Source organism: Ascaphus truei, chromosome 16 (assembly GCF_040206685.1).
Source record: "Ascaphus truei isolate aAscTru1 chromosome 16, aAscTru1.hap1, whole genome shotgun sequence".
NCBI lineage: Eukaryota > Metazoa > Chordata > Amphibia > Anura > Ascaphidae > Ascaphus > Ascaphus truei.
The window spans coordinates 11,398,721-11,416,886 of record NC_134498.1 but is presented as its reverse complement, the minus strand read 5'-3'; the positions used below and the strand labels follow the sequence as shown (position 1 = coordinate 11,416,886).

The 18,166-nt window shown below is 48.8% G+C and overlaps 1 protein-coding gene across 4 annotated transcripts in view; it reads right to left on the bottom strand.

The window, feature by feature from the left end:
- LOC142467285 (importin-8-like) overlaps positions 1-17,967 on the bottom strand; it is a 28,453-nt gene extending 10,486 nt beyond the window's left edge. For 3 of the 4 annotated variants that reach the window (XR_012788347.1, XM_075572760.1, XM_075572762.1), the window contains exons 1-6: positions 17,884-17,967; positions 16,387-16,552; positions 15,913-16,073; positions 10,330-10,454; positions 10,099-10,165; positions 7,437-7,562 (exon numbers count right to left, since the gene is read on the bottom strand). Coding sequence is in view for 3 of the 4 variants with exons in the window: in XM_075572760.1 (XP_075428875.1) it covers positions 7,437-7,562; positions 10,099-10,165; positions 10,330-10,392 (256 nt within the window). In the remaining variant the exon portion in view is untranslated. Of the gene's footprint in view, positions 1-7,436; positions 7,563-10,098; positions 10,166-10,329; positions 10,455-15,912; positions 16,106-16,386; positions 16,553-17,883 lie in introns of all 4 variants that reach the window. The other variant, XM_075572761.1, reaches the window with a different exon arrangement.
- Between the last annotated feature and the right edge of the window lie 199 nt (positions 17,968-18,166).

Genomic DNA, 18,166 nt, shown 5'->3' with positions numbered 1-18,166 from the left:
CGCTACTCACCCCGTTGCCGGGATGCTCAGCCGCCGGCCGCTTTGCCACTAAGGTAAGTCCCGACATGTAACCCTTACCCTACAAAAACCCAAACCAACGCTACCTCTACCATAAAAACTTGAACCCCTACCCTTAATCCACTTTACCCTAAACTCTTACCTCAAACCCCCTACCATAAACCCCTTAACTAAGCCCTTACCCTAAAACCCCTTAAATTAACCCCCTACCCTAACCGCTAAGGCCCCTTTAAATTAACCCCCTACCCCAACTAGTAAAACTCAACTTAGAAGCGGCTGGCAGCGAAGGTTCCAGTGGCAGATCGGCCGCAGAAGGACCCTCCGCCGCAGCCAAACGATGGCAGTCATTTGATGTTATCGTCTGATAAATTGTGTTCCCTTGTTTTTTTTTTAAATGTTTAAATCATTATAGTTGACTTAGTTTCTAATATAACTTGGTTCTCTCCCTTTTGTAGGGTCTTCTAGTTCATTTTTGTTCCGTTATATAGATAAAGTTGGCAGAGTTATTCTTGGTCATTATGTTTCATGACTATGCCAGTTTTAATCTGCTGATAAGATGCCTATTGCAGTATTATGTGCTTCCTGGGTTGAGTCTTGGCTGTCCAGGTAAGACGCATGATGTGTCGTGGGTGCTTTCCCCATTTTTTTTGTCTCGTGCCGGTCACAAAGTTGGCATGGTTACTCTACTCCTGTGTTTCGGCTTCCTACCAACTCTTTTTTTGTTTGCTCAAATGTATTTTCCCTTGTGGTTTATTTTTCGATCAAATGCGTCTCAACGGGTTATTCTGGGGGAGGGAGGGATGGGGGGGGGGCTAATGCTATGGCACTCAACATAACCTTCACTGCATAGTCTCATGTCTTTGCTTATGATAATCCATCAACATAAGGGATTTAATAGCCCTCAGAAACGTAGACTAGCCATATCTAACTATAGAACAGAAGCAGCGGACGTCGTTTTTATACAAGAAACGCATTTTAGCAGACGTTCTTCAGCTACTTATTTTCATAAGCAATACTCCCAGGTGTTTCTCTCCTCAGCACCAGCGAAGAGAGATAGCGGTTGCCATTCTGACAACTGATAATATCTCTTTTAAAATCAAACCAGATTAAAACAAAAAAAGAGGGCAGATACATTTTTCTGGTTTGTATGCAACTGTAGGTGGTCCTCTGGTAATAATATTAGCCAAGGTTTACGCTTCTAACGCTTCGAAAGTTCTCTTTTTTGAGAGCACCTTTTCTTTATTAGAGGACATCAAAAAAGGTCTCATCATGGGTGGTCACTTTAATACTGTCCTTAACACTAAATTTGATAGATCACATAATTTCGATGATTCCCCCATCATCCATGTTTTAAAGGAGTCCAGGATCCTCTTGGATTGGTTAAAAGATCTGGAATTGGTAGACATTTGGAGGAACTTACACCCATTGGCCATAGATGATACTTTTGTCTCAGTGCCACATAAATCATACTCTTGAATTGACATGTTGACATGTACTTGGTGGATACGCGCCTGGCCTCTCAGATTCAGCAGTCGCGTATTCACATTACATGGTCGGATCATGCTACGATAGATATTCTTATCAATAATCTGGCCCCGTGCAACATGATTCATCAATGGAGAGTGATCACATCTGTTATGCATCCCCAGGTATTATTACAATGAAAAAATGACCTTGACTTCTCCAACACAAACTGCTCGACTGTATGGGAAGCGTACAAAGCATTCAGAGGTTCGTTTGTAAAAATCGCCTCTCATAGGAGATAAAGGTAGAATGAAGAGAATTGAAGCTTTAAACTGGGAGCGCTCTCGTTTGGGGACTAGCCATAAATTCATTCAGGATTTTTTTTTAATAGCAATAATTAAGATTTGTGGTGAATAATTGTATTTAATGTCTATCACATAAAACTCCACAGGCCATGAGATGGACCTCCCAGAAATGTTATGAAAGGTATAATAAAGGTGTGTGTGTGTTTTAAATTTTTTTTGCAGTTCCCATCTTTCTTTATACTATATTAGTGAAAGCACTGTATGTTTGCCTGCCTGCCTGGATGTCCGGTGTCCCTAGGGGAAATCTCATTGGTCCCTTGGCCCGCCCGCCCCCGCACACCTCTCATTGGCCTGAGGCGGAGTGACGGGCCAAAGGACACACAGGGACACACACACACACACAGGGAACACAGGGACACACACACACAGGGACACACACACACACACACACACACACACACACGGACACACACACACGGACACACACACACACACACGGACACACACACACGGACACAGGGACACACACACACACACACACGGACACAGGGACACACACACACAATGACAGACACACACACAGTGACACACACACACAGTGAAACACACACACACACACACACACACACACACACACTGTTACATACATTAGCGGGGCTCACACACTATTATTACCCCTTCAGCGCCCCCCCCCCCCACCCAGTGTCAGCGGCCGTGCGAGACCCCCCCTCTATATCTCCCACCTCTCCCCCCCCCCACACATATACATGCCCCCTCCTCCCCGGCGCTACAACTCACCCCTCCCCGGCGGGGAACAGCCAGTGGCCAGGCAGGCTGCCTCGCGGCGCCGAGTGCCCAAGATGGCGGCGCCCGGGACACAGCGGGGGAGCGGCCACAACACGCTGCCTCCCGCCTCAGATCCACGTGGGACCTGCCGGATGGGTGAGTGAGCGGCCTTCACCTCCCCTCCACCCCCCCTTCACCCCCCCTCCACCCCCCCCCTCCCCTCCAGTGTCAGTGTCTCCCCGATACCCCCCCCCCGGCGCCGCTACAGTCAGCCCGGGACACAGCGGGAGAGCGGCCACAACACGCTGCCTCCCGCCTCAGATCCACGTGGGACCTGCCGGACGGGTGAGTGAGCGGCCTTCACCTCCCCTCACCCACCCATCACCTCCCCTCGCCCCCTTTCACCTCCCCTCACTCCACTTCTCCCTTCCACCCCCCTTCACCTCCCCATTTACCTCCCCCCCTCCACCTCCCCTCCACCCCCCCCCTTCACCACCCCCCCTTCACCTCCCCTCCACCCCCCCCCCTTCACCTCCCCTCCACCTCCCCCCTTCACCTCCCTTCCACCCCCCCCTTCACCTCCCTTCCACCCCCCCCTTCACCTCCCTTCCACTCCCCCCCCTTCACCTCCCCTCCACCCCCCCTTCACCTCCCCTCCACCCCCCCCCCTCCACCCCCCCACCTTCACCTCCCCTCCACCCCCCCCTTCACCTCCCTTCCACCCCCCCCCTTCACCTCCCTTCCACCCCCCCCTTCACCTCCCTTCCACTCCCCCCCCTTCACCTCCCCTCCACCCCCCTTCACCTCCCCTCCACCCCCCCCTCCACCCCCCCACCTTCACCTCCCCTCCACCCCCCCCTCCACCTCCCCTCCACCCCCCCCTTCACCACCCCCCCTTCACCTCCCCTCCACCCCCCCCCCTTCACCTCCCCTCCACCCCCCCCCCCCCTTCACCTCCCTTCCACCCCCCCCTTCACCTCCCTTCCACCCCCCCTTCACCTCCCTTCCACTCCCCCCCTTCACCTCCCCTCCACCCCCCCTTCACCTCCCCTCCACCCCCCCTTCCCACCGCCTCCCCCCCTTCCCACTGCCTCCCCCCCTTCCCACTGCCTCCCCCCCCTTCCCACTGCCTCCCCCCCCTTCCCACCGCCTCCCCCCCCTTCCCACCGCCTCCCCCCCTTCCCTCCACCTTCCCACCGCCTCCCCCCCCTTCCCACCGCCTCCCCCCCCTTCCCACCGCCCCCCCCCCCTTCCCACCGCCTCCCCCCCGCCCCCCCCCCTTCCCACCTCCTCCCACCCCCCGCCTTCCCACCGCCTCCCACCCCCCGCCTTCCCTCCGCCTCCCCCTTCCCACCTCCTCCCCCTTCCCACCACCTCACCCCTCCCCCCCCTTCCCACCACCTCCCCCCCCCTTTCCACCACCTCCCCCCCTTCCCACCACCTCCCCCCCCTTCCCACCACCTCCCCCCCTTCCCACCACCATCCCCCCCTTCCCACCACCTCCCCCCTCCCCCCTTCCCACCACCTCCCCCCTCCTCCCCCTTCCCACCACCTTCCCCCTCCTCCCCCTTCCCACCACCTCCCCCCTCCTCCCCCTTCCCACCACCTTCCCCCTCCTCCCCCTTCCCACCACCTTCCCCCTCCTCCCCCTTCCCACCACATCCCCCCTTCTCTCCCTTTCCACCACCTTCCCCCTCCTCCTCCTTCCCACCACCTCCCCCCTTCCCACCACCTCCCCCCTTCTCCCCCTTCCCACCACCTCCCCCCTTCTCCCCCTTTCCACCACCTCCCCCCTTCTCCCCCTTTCCACCACCTCCCCCCTCCTCCCCCTTCCCACCACTTCTCCCCTTCCCGCTCCCCTTCCCCCCCCCGCTCCCCTTCCCCCCCTCCGCTCCCCTTCCCCCCCCCTCCGCTCCCCTTCACCCCCCCTCCGCTCCCCTTTCCACCCCCCCCTCCGCTCCTCTTCCCCCCCCCTCCGCTCCTCTTCCCCCCCCCCCCTCCACCTCTTTTTCCCCTTTCCCCTCCCACCCCCTCCCACACTTCCACCCCCTCCTCTAACCCTTCCCCCCCCTCCTCTAACCCTTCCCCCCCTCCTCTAACACTTCCCCCCCCTCCTCTAACCCTTCCCCCCCTCCTCTAACCCTTCCCCCCCCTCCTCTAACCCTTCCCCCCCCCCTCCTCTAACCCTTCCCCCCCCCTCCTCTAACCCTTCCCCCCTCCTCCACCCCTTGCCCCCTCCTCCACCCCTTGCCCCCCTCCTCCACCCCCTCCTCCCCTTCCCGCCGCCCTTCGCCTTCATGCCCGCCTTACCGCCTCCCCACCCCCGCCTCTGCCTTTCACCCGCCCTTACTCCGGCCGCCTCTGCCTTTCACCCACCGCCTCACAGCCGCTGCACGCACTCAACAGACACCCGCCACACTCGACACATACCTGCCGCCACACACACCTGCTGCCTCCCGCCCCTACGCACCGACATCACTGACCCACCGCCTCACACCCTAGCAGGACCCCCACTCACAGACAGCACTCACAACCCACGCGCCAGCCGCCGCCTCACACCCTTGCAGGACCCCCACTCACAGACAGCACTCACAACCCACGCACCACCCGCCGCCTCACACCCTAGCAGGACCCCCACTCGCACACAGCACTCACAACCCACGCGCCACCCGCCGCCTCACACCCTAGCAGGACACACGACTCAGATTTTTACATCACTTATGCCACCAAAATATACATTGTACTGTGGTGAGGTTACAATAAACCATTTTTATACAACATCGTATTACATTTTCTTCCATCTTTCTTTTCAATATTATTATCCAACCTTTACAACAAACAGTCACCTATTGTTCCACGATTTATAAATAATACTCCCTATTACGCATTTACATCCCGGGCAACGCCGGGTCTCTCAGCTAGTGAAATAATAAATATACATTTTTTATAAAATATATGCGTGGGATCTCTTGTTATTGTAACTACTGTATGCTATTTAGAGTTTAGTCTAATTAGTCTACACAGTGCAAAATCTACATCTGTTGCTGTTGTGTGCAGGCACAAAAGGATTTCTCTTTGCCCTCAGTCTGATTCGTTGCTGAGGGGTCATGTGACCCTTCAGCGCGCTTGAAAATCACTTTTGCCTGTCTCCCAAAGCGCTGAGCATTGGCAAGCGCTGAGCATTGGCAAGCGTACGTCCACATGCACAGCGCCAGAGTGGACAGGCACATTTTATTACATTAATGTGATTGCTCCAAGAGCGCGTCGCGGCAGCACCCCGAGACCCACCTTAAAACACACATGCTTAAAGAAGCGTATGAGAAGCTCCGTGACTAATACTGTACACCTGATACATATACCTTGACCCCCTGCAGACACACTTACCAGAACGCCCTCCTACTGTCTCTGTACATTCTTCCTACCTACCAATTAGATTGTAAGCTTATAGGAGCAGGGATTCCTCTTCCTTAATGTTACTTTTATGTCTGAAGCACTTATTCCCATCGTGTCATTTATATTGGTTGTTATTTATATGATTGTCGTTTGTATTACTACTGTGAAGCGCTATATAAATAAAGACATACATACAAAAACAGCACGATAACAGAACTCATAAGTGTCAACTGCAAAAATAATCGGAGACCCCAATATAGCGTCCGTGCATGCAAGACGATAAACCAGAGAGAAGAAAGTAATATCAGCACGGCCACCAGAATAAAGACTCAGATCCTTGGAAGGAAATGCATCCGCCATCCTCGTAGGGAATAGCAAATTGAAATTGGCCTGGATAACGTCACTCAAACTGACCCAGAATATTGTGGATTGCAGATATGCGTGAAGGAAAACTAAAGATGAATGATTCCAAACAAGAAAACAGTCAAATAAAGTACGTCTTCACATCCCGATTGTAATTTAGGGGTTCAGAGAGGCAAGGGACAGTGCAGTAGGCAAACAATTCAAATTTGAGAATACTTGCGAGTCTCTAAGGCCTCTGCCATGTTTACCGCTTGCTGGTGGAAGCGTGCTGACGCGCGCTCCCGCTCAGCACTGAGCCACTACAGTCGCAATTAGAGCGGCTTTAGTAGGGGCTCACCTGCGCTTCCGCGCGCTTGCGAAAGCGCAGGTCTTAGGGGAATTTAAAATTCCCCTGCTTGCCGGCGAGACAGGCCGGTCACGTGAGCGGTTCGCCCAATGAGGGCGAACCAGCTCCGTGATGTCACTGGCCTGCCCCGGCCAGTGACACGCCCACCCCCGGACCACCCCCTGACGGCCTGCTGAGAGCGCGTGCGGTAAGCAACCGCAAGGCCAGGGAAAGCACCCGCTTTCCTGAGCCTCAGTGCGCCTCAGCGAGCAAGCAGGGAGCATGGACTCGGCCTTAGCATCGCCATTTTGAAACAACTCTAAGCATCTCTCAGGGAAAGAAGTGTCCTTCTCCCGAGCATCAATGCGGACTTTGTATCAGACAAGTTAGGTCCAAAATAGGCCTCAGAAGCTTGCCAGCCTGTAGTAAAATTTAAAAAAAAGTGACTCCTCTCTGTAAGGTGGACGGGTCTCTGCTGCCAAGTATTCCGTAGGTCACGCATACAAACACCACGATGTGCAGCTTCATCAGGCCCCGAGGAAGCACTTTTTACTTATACTACAAGCCGCGGCCTTACTTGGACTGATTTGTTTTTATCCCTTTTTCCTTCCTGTTTACCCTCTCCTTGGTCTTTTTGTATAAATGTCTTACTACTATAATTTATGTTGGGTCCCTTTACCCTTCTCTTCTGTAAGCCCAAAATCTTGCAAATAAACAGTTATTAGAAAAAAAATTGATCAGCTAGACAAGGGCAAATAAACGAAACCTGAATTATCTCGAACCTGTAAAGTATTCATAGCAATCCCTCTGAAAGACTTTAAACAAGATGCCTAGAAGCTGCCACATCTGAGAGGAGATGGTCTGGTTGGTCAGACTGTATGCCAAAGACAGGATCTCCTCATAAAACTCTGCAAGAAATACAGTAAAAGGAATTCACAAAGATAGAACCAATTAACACTTTAATCTCACCAAATCCTAGCTATAGAAGTCAATAGGAAGCCCCGCCTGTTTATGTCAGTGTGTCACATTGCAGAGACTGCTTTCATGGGTCATAGGTTCCATCTGTGTCACCCTGTGGACAGAATCTACAGATCAATAGATCCCTTCTTTCTGCTGCAGAACAAACTGATTCCATGGGCGCTTTCTGACTGACTCAGCAGTTGAAAGACATGTGATGGACGTAACATTTCTTGGTCTCTAAATATGGATTCTGTGGTTCTTATGATGATCACCTATAAAAATATTTTTTTTAAAAAGAAGACGATCCGTTGAAGACGACTGTTTTTTTGTAAGAGAATTGAAAACGATTGAAATAATTCAAAGTCTTTGTTACTTGTCCTTAAACTGTCATTCACTATACTCTAATAAAACCTGGGCTTTTTTCCCTTTAATTCCTAGTGGCATAGAAAGAGGAGCGATAAATTAGAATTACGGACACTAGTACTGTATAAATATTAGGCATGCATAACTCTACTCAGAGTTTGCTCTGGAGAGAGGTGATTAAAGCATGCAGTGTCGTACACTTCAGAGTAGGGCAAGTCCATATCCAAGGTGTTTGAAAAATTAGAGAGAGGTTGGGTGGGAAGTGTGCAACAGCGAGTAAAGGAGAACGTAAGGATTGATTTTGGTAAACTAAATGGTGGGTCAGGAACTTGTCAACCATAATTCCCTGCATACCTGGCAATAAGGTCATAGAAAATTCAAAGGCAGAATCCAATATACTTTAGCGTACTGTACCAAGAAAAGATCAGTGTGTATATGGCATACGCTGATCTAAAAATTAGCCTAGGTAAGCACTGGAATTTCATTTGCCGTGGGAGAGAGATAGTCAGAAGGAAAAAGGTTGGTGGTTACTGGATTTATTTATTTATAAAATGTTTTACCAGGACGTAATACACTGAGCGTTACCTCTTGTTTTCAAGTATGTCCTAGGCACAGAGTTATGATGTGAAATACATGGTTACAAATACATAGTTACATCAAGTGAACAGGGTTATACATTATATACAAGACATTAATCCAAGTCATTTCCCGTTTGGAAGGAGATATCCCCAAAAGAAAACTTAGAGTAGTGGTGATCTATAGAATGGCATGACCGGTGTATGGATAGGGGAAGCAGACACTGATTTTGACCATTCTAAATCTCCAGGAAGAATATACCATACTCAAGCTACGATATTCTTAGAACACATTCATTAAAAAGGATATATCAGAACTAAACTACAGATTCTAAACTAAGAAAACCTAAAAGTAGTTGAGCCGAGTCAGATTGCTGTAAGGTCAGCCGTAAGAGGAAATACTAATCAAATTTGAACTGTTTACTTATGAAAATAAGAAAAATAGGAGATGGGGCACACGGATTTAAAAAATAATGAAAATGTATTCAAGCATGTGCTTTAATAAATGTATGCTTTAATAAATTTTCATTATTTTTGAAATCCGTGTGCCCCATCTCCTATTTTTTAAAAAAAAATATACACCTATATCAAACAATACAAAAAAAAACTTACAGGGGAGATTCTTGCTCTATGGAATTACCAACCAAGGCTGAAGAAATGTAACCTGCTGAAAATATATTCTTTATTGTAACAGCAGGGATGATGCAGAATTTGCTTGCCGTGGAGAGTGATGGAAAAGATTTCTCTTCCTCTAGAGCCGGGGTGGGCAAAGTGAGGCCTGCAGGTCGGATGATTGCCTATGGTGCAGGCGACTGAGGCAGCGTCAGTGGCAGCAGCAGTAGCTCGGCAGCTGAGACAGTAGCATGGCTGGAGCCCACCCAGGTGGTCCTAAAATGGAAGTTAGGATGGACTGAAAGTCGGGCCCAACTTCCATAAATCACTGTATGGGTGGACATCCAGCCACAGTGCCGTCACCTACGCACGCAGAGCATCTGCTGCTGCCTCCGTTGCCCGCACCCCATGTAGAGACCGGAGGAGAGGGGGAAGGGAAGTTGGGGAGAGGAGGGAGATTGAAGGACAGTGAGGGATAAAGAGGGTGAGTGAGGAGGAGGAAGGGGAGCAAGGAGGAGGAAGGGGAGGAGGAGAAAGGAGCAAGGGGATCAGAGTGAGGAGTGAATAGGGAAGATTAAAAAAAAGAAGAGTGATTATTAAAAGAGAAGAGGGAAAGTGAGTGAGAGAGTGAGGTGGGTAGGTGAGATGCCGGTTGCAAGAAGGGGAGCTATGATAAACTTTGCGAACCCCAGACTTTGTGTAGATTCTACATTATGTTTGCAGCCGGCAACGTTTACCCAAGCTTGTCAAGTGGCCCTCCAACCCCAAAAAATTGCCACCCCTGCAAGATCTATAACACAAAAAAATATTATATGCAGTGTACTGTATGTGTAGTAAACCAATGTTTGGAAACCAAACAAACCCTGGGTTTGTGCATAAAGGCCAGCCAGGCTCATGAGTCCTGTTATTTAAAACATGAATATTTGAAAGATACCTATGATGTGTTTCTGCAAAACAAGGCCAATGATCTGTAAACATATTTCCTCCAACTGCTGTTTTACCTGAAAAAAAACAAAAGAGGCTACAATCCCGAAAATAAAAGGTGTCCCAGTAAAGAATAATTTCCAGGCACAAACAAACAAAGCAGACAGTGGAGGAAAAGAGAAGGTGCTATGCGGGATCACTCAGCAGAGAGCAGTTAAAGGCAGTAGCAGAGTGCACTCACCTCCGTGTAATCCTCCACCACGGTCAGGACAATATCGATTGTGTGCAGGATGCCCATGGCCATCACTGTCTTATCCTCCACCTCTTCATACTCCTCACTCTGAAGAACCTTGCAAATATGTCAGCCTTGAAAGAAAGACACAGTGTCACACTGGTGTCAAGATGTGAAGACTAATATCACTGCAGCGTAATTGGATAACCAGGAGGTAAATTAAACTGAGGCATAATGCGGCTTATCACACATTTAGATTTTGCATCAAGAGCTTTCACATATTTGCCTTAGAAGATTAAGATGCACAAGATGGATAAAACAAGCACCAAGACTCCTAAAATAGCAGCTGATGAACCAAATATAAACCCTTGCTGTAAAGCAGCAGGGATAGCCAACTCAGGTCCTCTAGGGCCACCTACAGGTCAGCATTTAAGGATATCCGTTTCAGCACAGGTGGGCTCAACCAGTGGCTCAGTTGTTGACTGAGCCACCTGTGCTGAAGCAGGGATATCCTTAATTCCTGATCAGTTGGTGACCATTGAGGACTGCAGTTGGACACTCCTGCTGTAAAGTATGAGATATTCCTGAGTGTTTGGAATAATGGTGATGTCTGTGATGGACAGGACAGGCAGTAAGTAGGTGATGTGATGGATGCTAAAATATCCAGTTATTTTTCCCAGAATTCCAAGATTGAAATCACTTCAATATCACATTATGATTCCAAAACGACATGCATTGCAGAGAATGTTTTTACTGGACTCCAATATGCATTGCATTGACTATACCCAACATAAACGTGTTTTTCGATCCCATACAGTACCATATGTTATAGACGTCTGCTGTAACTAAAGGGTTAACATTTCTAAAGGCAGCAGTAGTTTAGCCACAGAGTATATGCCAATGTAGGAGTGGCTCAGTGAGTAAAGACCCTGACTGGCACTGAGTTTTAAGCAGGGGAACCTGGTTCAATTCCCAGTGTCAGCTCCTTGTGACCCTGGGCAAGTCACTTAATCTCCCTGTGCCTCAGGCACCAAAAACATAGAGTGTAAGCTCCATGGGGCAGGGACCTGTGCCTGCAAAATGTCTCTAAAAGGCTACGTAAAACTAGTAGCACTATACAAGAACATGCTATTACTATGATTATTAATAATGTATTCTACTCTACATATTTGCCTCTGCACCTTTCTCGTAACTTGCCCTTGAAAGCCAGGTCAAATCCATCCTGCAACATCCCTTACACACATGTAAAAGGTGCCGTGAAAGTTCAATTCTTAAGGGAAGCCTATCCAACATCCTCCTGCCCCCATACTGACACAAGCAGAGCCAAGCTGGCCCCATACTGCTCATGGAGACCAGCTTAAGAACCAATCTGGTCAGTCTCCTAGCATTATATGTTGCTAGCCCCTCGCCCAACATTACACCCTGCCCAGCCAGTCTCTCCCCCACTATACCTTGTGCGCTCACTCTCTCCTAGAATTGACTTCATAAGCTCATGTTTACAGACTCTTTTCTCTGTCAGTGTTCATAGATTTGTGCTACGTGAAGGTGAAAGAAAACGGCGCTAACTCTATTAGTGTACACTAATAATATACAGTGAATATTTTGACCAAATCAATTAATTGTTAAACAGTGATATTGTGTTCAAATAACGTGATAATATTATTGAAAGGTTCAAACCCCCTGCTCAAACCCAGCTGGTGGGGACTGGTTTCGCTAGTCCCACAAATCGTCACTCTCCAGTTGTAATCCAGGGGGAGCATGAAGGGAAAAGAACATAAAACAAGAAAAACAATCTAAGTGCAGACAATAAAATTCAAGTGATATAAATTCTGCGTTCTTTCTTGGCTCATATGTGATGTCTACTTACAAGATGTAAGTCAAAATCAAGCGGTTTTGACACTCAATGGTCTCTGCTGTGCAGGTATTCCCACCAGGTGATAGGGTCTCCAGCTCTCAGCGCCGCAGCAAAGTGTATGTAAAAGAAATACAAACCATAGTGCAGACCAGTATAATGTAAAAAAAACTAGACTTTATGGGGTTTAAAAAATGAACACTTACAATAAAAACAAGTATTTCAGGCATGTACCACAATCATTTTGATCAAAGAGAGAAGATTTTTTGGTTTACACTTCAGGCTCACCCGCCTCCTCCGGTGTGACTTGGTGTGGACCACCACTCTCAGGGACTTTGTACCTCCAGCGGTGGGCGCATTGATCCAGGTCTCTCTCCCCTCGTGGGTTCCCTCTTCTGTGGGTCAATCACCTTCCCATAACAGCTGCCCGCAGGCACTGTGGAGTTCTCCACTGGGATACAGCCTCTCGGATGGATGTTTCAGCTTCACTCGCACACCGATGCGTCACTTCCGCTCCGTCCCGATACGTCACTTCCGGTCGCGGTTCTGTGAGTATCTGTCAGTAAATTTCTCCTCTCTTCTCTCTCCTCTCTGGGCGGCTACCACTCTACGCGTTTCGCCAAAAAAGGGTGTGTGGCTTCCTCAGGAGTGTACCGCCCCCTAATCTAAGCCCACTTGTGAGAATAAGTAACATCTCCCCTATTATGGAAACAATGATAAGACACAATTTAACCCCTTCCCTGCTAGATAGAAATATGCTAATGTAATCATATACAGCATGAAAATATTCTGATTCAACCCTATATTACCACAGTTAATCCCTATTATATTACACTGTTTCCAATTTTTTTGGACAAAATTTAGATTCCATAGAATCACCCTCCTGACGATCAGATTACCCATAAAAAAAGCTATGAGTATTATCCGTTTTATCACCTCATATTGCGGTTCCAGAAAATAACAGGTTAATCCTGTCATGAGTCAGAGGTTTTTTTCCCTATTTGGAATCGCTCCTTCATGCATACACTGGCGACACACTTTATTCGAGCTCGGCTAGTCCCACGAATTCGGGTATACCCGGGTGTATTGAGGTTTGTGACTGTTTTCTGCCCGAGTGCATTGAGGTATTTTCCAGGCAGGGATTGAAGCATTTTATTCCCGCTGGCTGCAATACTGCACAGTATATATATATATATACTGCATTACAATTCATGAATTTATGCCATCTGGTAGACACGCGAAGCATTGCAGCCTATTAAATCCTAATCATTATCATTTAACAGATCAGCCGCCCGTCAGCCAGGCATGAACCCAGGCTGGGAAGGCAAACGCAACGGGGCTTGTCAGAGGTGAGGAGCGGCGCATTCCAGGTATCTGCCAGGTACATACTGGGTATTTGCTCGAATAAAGTGTGTCGGTGCAGTACAAAGGCACAGATGGTAATAAGTGCAGACCAGTTTTTTATGCACAAGTGTTCCAGATCAAATTCCAATTAAGGAAGGTATATAATGTCACCTTAGAGTAGGGGGCGGTACACTCCTGAGGAAGCCGCACACCCTTTTTTGGTGAAACGCGTAGAGTGGTAGCCGCCCAGAGAGGAGAGAGAAGAGAGGAGAAATTTACTGACAGATACTCACAGAACCGCGACCGGAAGTGACGTATCGGGACGGAGCGGAAGTGACGCATCGGTGTGCGAGTGAAGCTGAAACATCCATCCGAGAGGCTGTATCCCAGTGGAGAACTCCACAGTGCCTGCGGGCAGCTGTTATGGGAAGGTGATTGACCCACAGAAGAGGGAACCCACGAGGGGAGAGAGACCTGGATCAATGCGCCCACCGCTGGAGGTACAAAGTACCTGAGAGTGGTGGTCCACACCAAGTCACACCGGAGGAGGCGGGTGAGCCTGAAGTGTAAACCAAAAAATCTTCTCTCTTTGATCACAATGATTGTGGTACATGCCTGAAATACTTGTTTTTATTGTAAGTGTTCATTTTTTAAACCCCATAAAGTCTAGTTTTTTTTACATTATACTGGTCTGCACTATGGTTTGTATTTCTTTTACATACACTTTGCTGCGGAGCTGAGAGCTGGAGACCCTATCACCTGGTGGGAATACCTGCACAGCAGAGACCATTGAGTGTCAAAACCGCTTGATTTTGACTTACATCTTGTAAGTAGACATCACATATGAGCCAAGAAAGAACGCAGAATTTATATCACTTGAATTTTATTGTCTGCACTTAGATTGTTTTTCTTGTTTTATGTTCTTTTCCCTTCATGCTCCCCCTGGATTACAACTGGAGAGTGTTCATAGATTGCCACATTGCATTATTGTCTCTCACCTTCTGTTACTACCTTACACAATATCTTGCTGCCTTATAATCTTATACTATATTTGTGAAAGCACTGTATGCCTGTCTGGATGTCTGCATGGTCTCTGTCCCTAGGGGAAATCTCATTGGTCCCTTGGCCCACCCTCCCCCGCACACCTCTCATTGGCCTGAGGCGGAGTGACGGGCCAAAGGACACACACACACACACACACACACACACACACACACACACCCCTCTCTCTCTCTGTCCTCTCCCCCCAAACCATCACACTCACCTCCCCCCCTCCCCGGTGCTCCACTCAGCTCCCCCCCCCCCGGTGCTCCGCTCACCTCCCCCCCGGTGCTCCGCTCACCTACCCCCGGTGCTCCAACAGGCAGTGGGCAGGCAGCCTGCAGCTGCCATGCGGCGCCTAAGATGGCGGCACTCGGAAGGACCCCCTTCCTCCCTCGCGGAGTAACTAAGATGGCGGCGGCCAGAAGGAGAGGTGACGTGTGTGTGTGTCTCACTGTGTGTGTATGTGTGTCACTGTGTGTGTGTGTGTCTCACTGTGTGTGTGTGTGTGTTTGACACTGTGTGTGTGGGGGGGGGACACTGTGTGTGTGTGTGTGTGTGTGACACTGTGTGTGTGGGGGGGGACACTGTGTGTGTGTGTGTGTGTGTGTGTGTGTGTGTGTGTGTGTGTGTGTGTGTGTGTGTGTGTGTGTGTGTGTGTGTGTGTGTGTGTGTGTGTGACACTGTGTGTGTGACACTGTGTGTGTGTGTGTGTGTGTTACACTGTGTGTGAGTGTGACACTATGTGTGTGTGTGAGTCACTGTGTGTGTGTCAGACACTCTAGGGTGGGGACCGGAGCTACGCATGGGGGGGGGTCCTGTCCACTGTCCCCCCCCCTCCCATCCACTGCCCCCCCCTCCCGTCCACTGTCCCCCCCTCCTCCTATCCACTGTCCCTCCCCCCTCCCCTCCTCCTGTCCACTGTCCCTCCCCCCCTCCCCTCCTCCTGTCCACTGTCCCTCCCCTCCTCCCCCCTACCCCCCCCTCCTCCCCCCTTCCCCCCCCCCTTCTCCTAGCGGGAAATTTAACTCATGGGCAACGCCTGGTCTTTCAGCTAGTGAAAGATAAAAATATGTATATCTCTTTATTTATATAGCACCATTAATGTACATAGTGCTTCACAGCAGTAATACACTTGACAATCTTATATAAATAACAAATAATACAAACAACAGATCAGTGCTCCAGACAAAAGTAACATTTAGGAAAAGGAGTTCCTGCTCCGAAGAGCTTATAATCTAATTGATAGGTAGGAAGGACGTACAGAGACAGTAGGAAGGCATTCTGGTAAGTGCTTCTGCAGGGGGCCAAGCTTAAATATACATTACATATAAAGAAAATATTTTCCCACTTACCAGATGCCTTGTCATGTCTACTGCAATGGGAGCCACCTCCTGGCTGTATTCACAGATCCTCTTCTGAATAACGTTGGTCAGGTCATCGTTCTCCGTCTCTTTGACTATGTGAAGCAGTTCTTGCATAACATGCCTGATGTATGGTCTCAAATGCTCTTTAGCTAGGAGACACAAAGCTGCAGTCAGGAAGTAACTACAAGACAACACAGCAAAGATCCAAATCACAAGACAGCCAATAATAAAGCAGCCAACCATGAGGCAGCAGCCAAATTACATGCAGCGAGAGAGCCAATCACAAGAAAGCCAAGAAAATAGAAGAAGAGGTAGCAAAAGAAAGAATGGATTCAGTGCCAAATACATGTCAGATTGATAACAGACAGAGAGTAAGGGGAGAACATTGTTAGATCCCGCAATTATCCCATCTAGGAACCATAGACAGCATAATGCTTCACAAATGTCCATCACTTGTCTTACCTGGCCCCTGGTTGCTTATCAACATCTGCAGTGCGATCGCAGCCTCCACTTTCACCGGCAGCTCTTTATCCCCAATGAGACTTTTCTTTGCCAACTCCACCGCATTTCTCAGGTTCAGCTCATTATGGAATTTTAATGTACTGAATGAGTGAAGGACCCAGCAGGACTGTAACACAAGAGAAAGAACATGTAAGACGTTGGGGTACAGCCACTCGCTTTATTTAAGTAATAATCCCTGAAGAACAGGGCATTACTGGCCAATAATGCCCTGGCTGGAAGAGTTGAAGGCCCGAGGCGAAGCCGAGGGATTTTAACCCAGCCAGGGCCTTATTGGCCAGTAATGCCCTGTTCTGAGGGGATTATTACTATTATAGGCTTATTATATATAAGGCGTAAATAATAGACATTTTTGTATAGTTAAATAGATTTTTTTAATTAAAATAAAATGGTAAATACATGAAACCACCTCTATATACTCTTACACTGCAGATATCTATATCCACACACTGCCACCCCCTCTGTGTACACACACACACACACACACACACAAACTGCTGCTACACACACACACACACACCACCTCTACACACACAAGCACACCACACACATCACAGCAGCTCTACATACACACACACACACAATCAGACACACACTGGAGCTCTAGACACACAACACAGCACCTCCTCTACACTCACAACTCAGCAGGTCTACACACACACACATCACAACAGCTCTACACACACAAACTCTGCTGCTACACACACATGCTACACCCATAAACACTGCAGCTGACACTCACACACACTGGAGCTCTATACACATAAACACAGTAGCTCTACACACACATCAGCTCTACACACACACAAACTGCTACTACACATACAACACACACACACACACACACACACACACACACACACACACACACACACACACTGCACCACAATAAAAAATGCAGCAACTTACTAAAATTTGCACTCCCCCCCCACCTCTACACACAACACAGCACCTCTACAACCCCCCCACCACACACACACACACAACACTGCACCTCTATACACAACACATCACCTCTACACACACAACATACACACACACAACACTGCACCTCTATACTCAGCACCTCTATACTCAGCACCTTTACACACACACACACACACACACACACACACACACACACACACACACACACACACACACACACACACACACACACACACACACACACACACACACACACACACACACACACACACACACACACACACTGCTGCTGCTACACACACATGCTACACCCATAAACACTGCTGCTGACACTGACACACACACACACACACACACACACACACACACACACACACACACACACACACACACACACACACTGGAGCTCTATACACACACACAGCACCTCTACACAGATATACAACAGCACACACACTGCTACTGAGACACACAGAAACTGCAGCCACAAACAAACAGCAGGCAGCCACTTACTTATTTGCCGACCCCCCTCTCCCCCAATTCAATTGAATCTGCTCAGAAAATCTCAGTCAGCTCGGGAGGGGGAGGAGTCAAACCGTGGCTGATACTTTTTGACCAATCCCCTGCCCTGTCTCAGAGCTGTTACTTCAATCTAACCAATCCCCCGCCCTGTCTCAGCTGTTCTGAAAGCTGATTGGCTAGAAATAAACAGATTGAAAACTGCACTTTGCAAACTGCTAAATTTCCGGGCATTACTGATTGGATAATGCCCGGAATTTTAACCAATCAGAAAGCA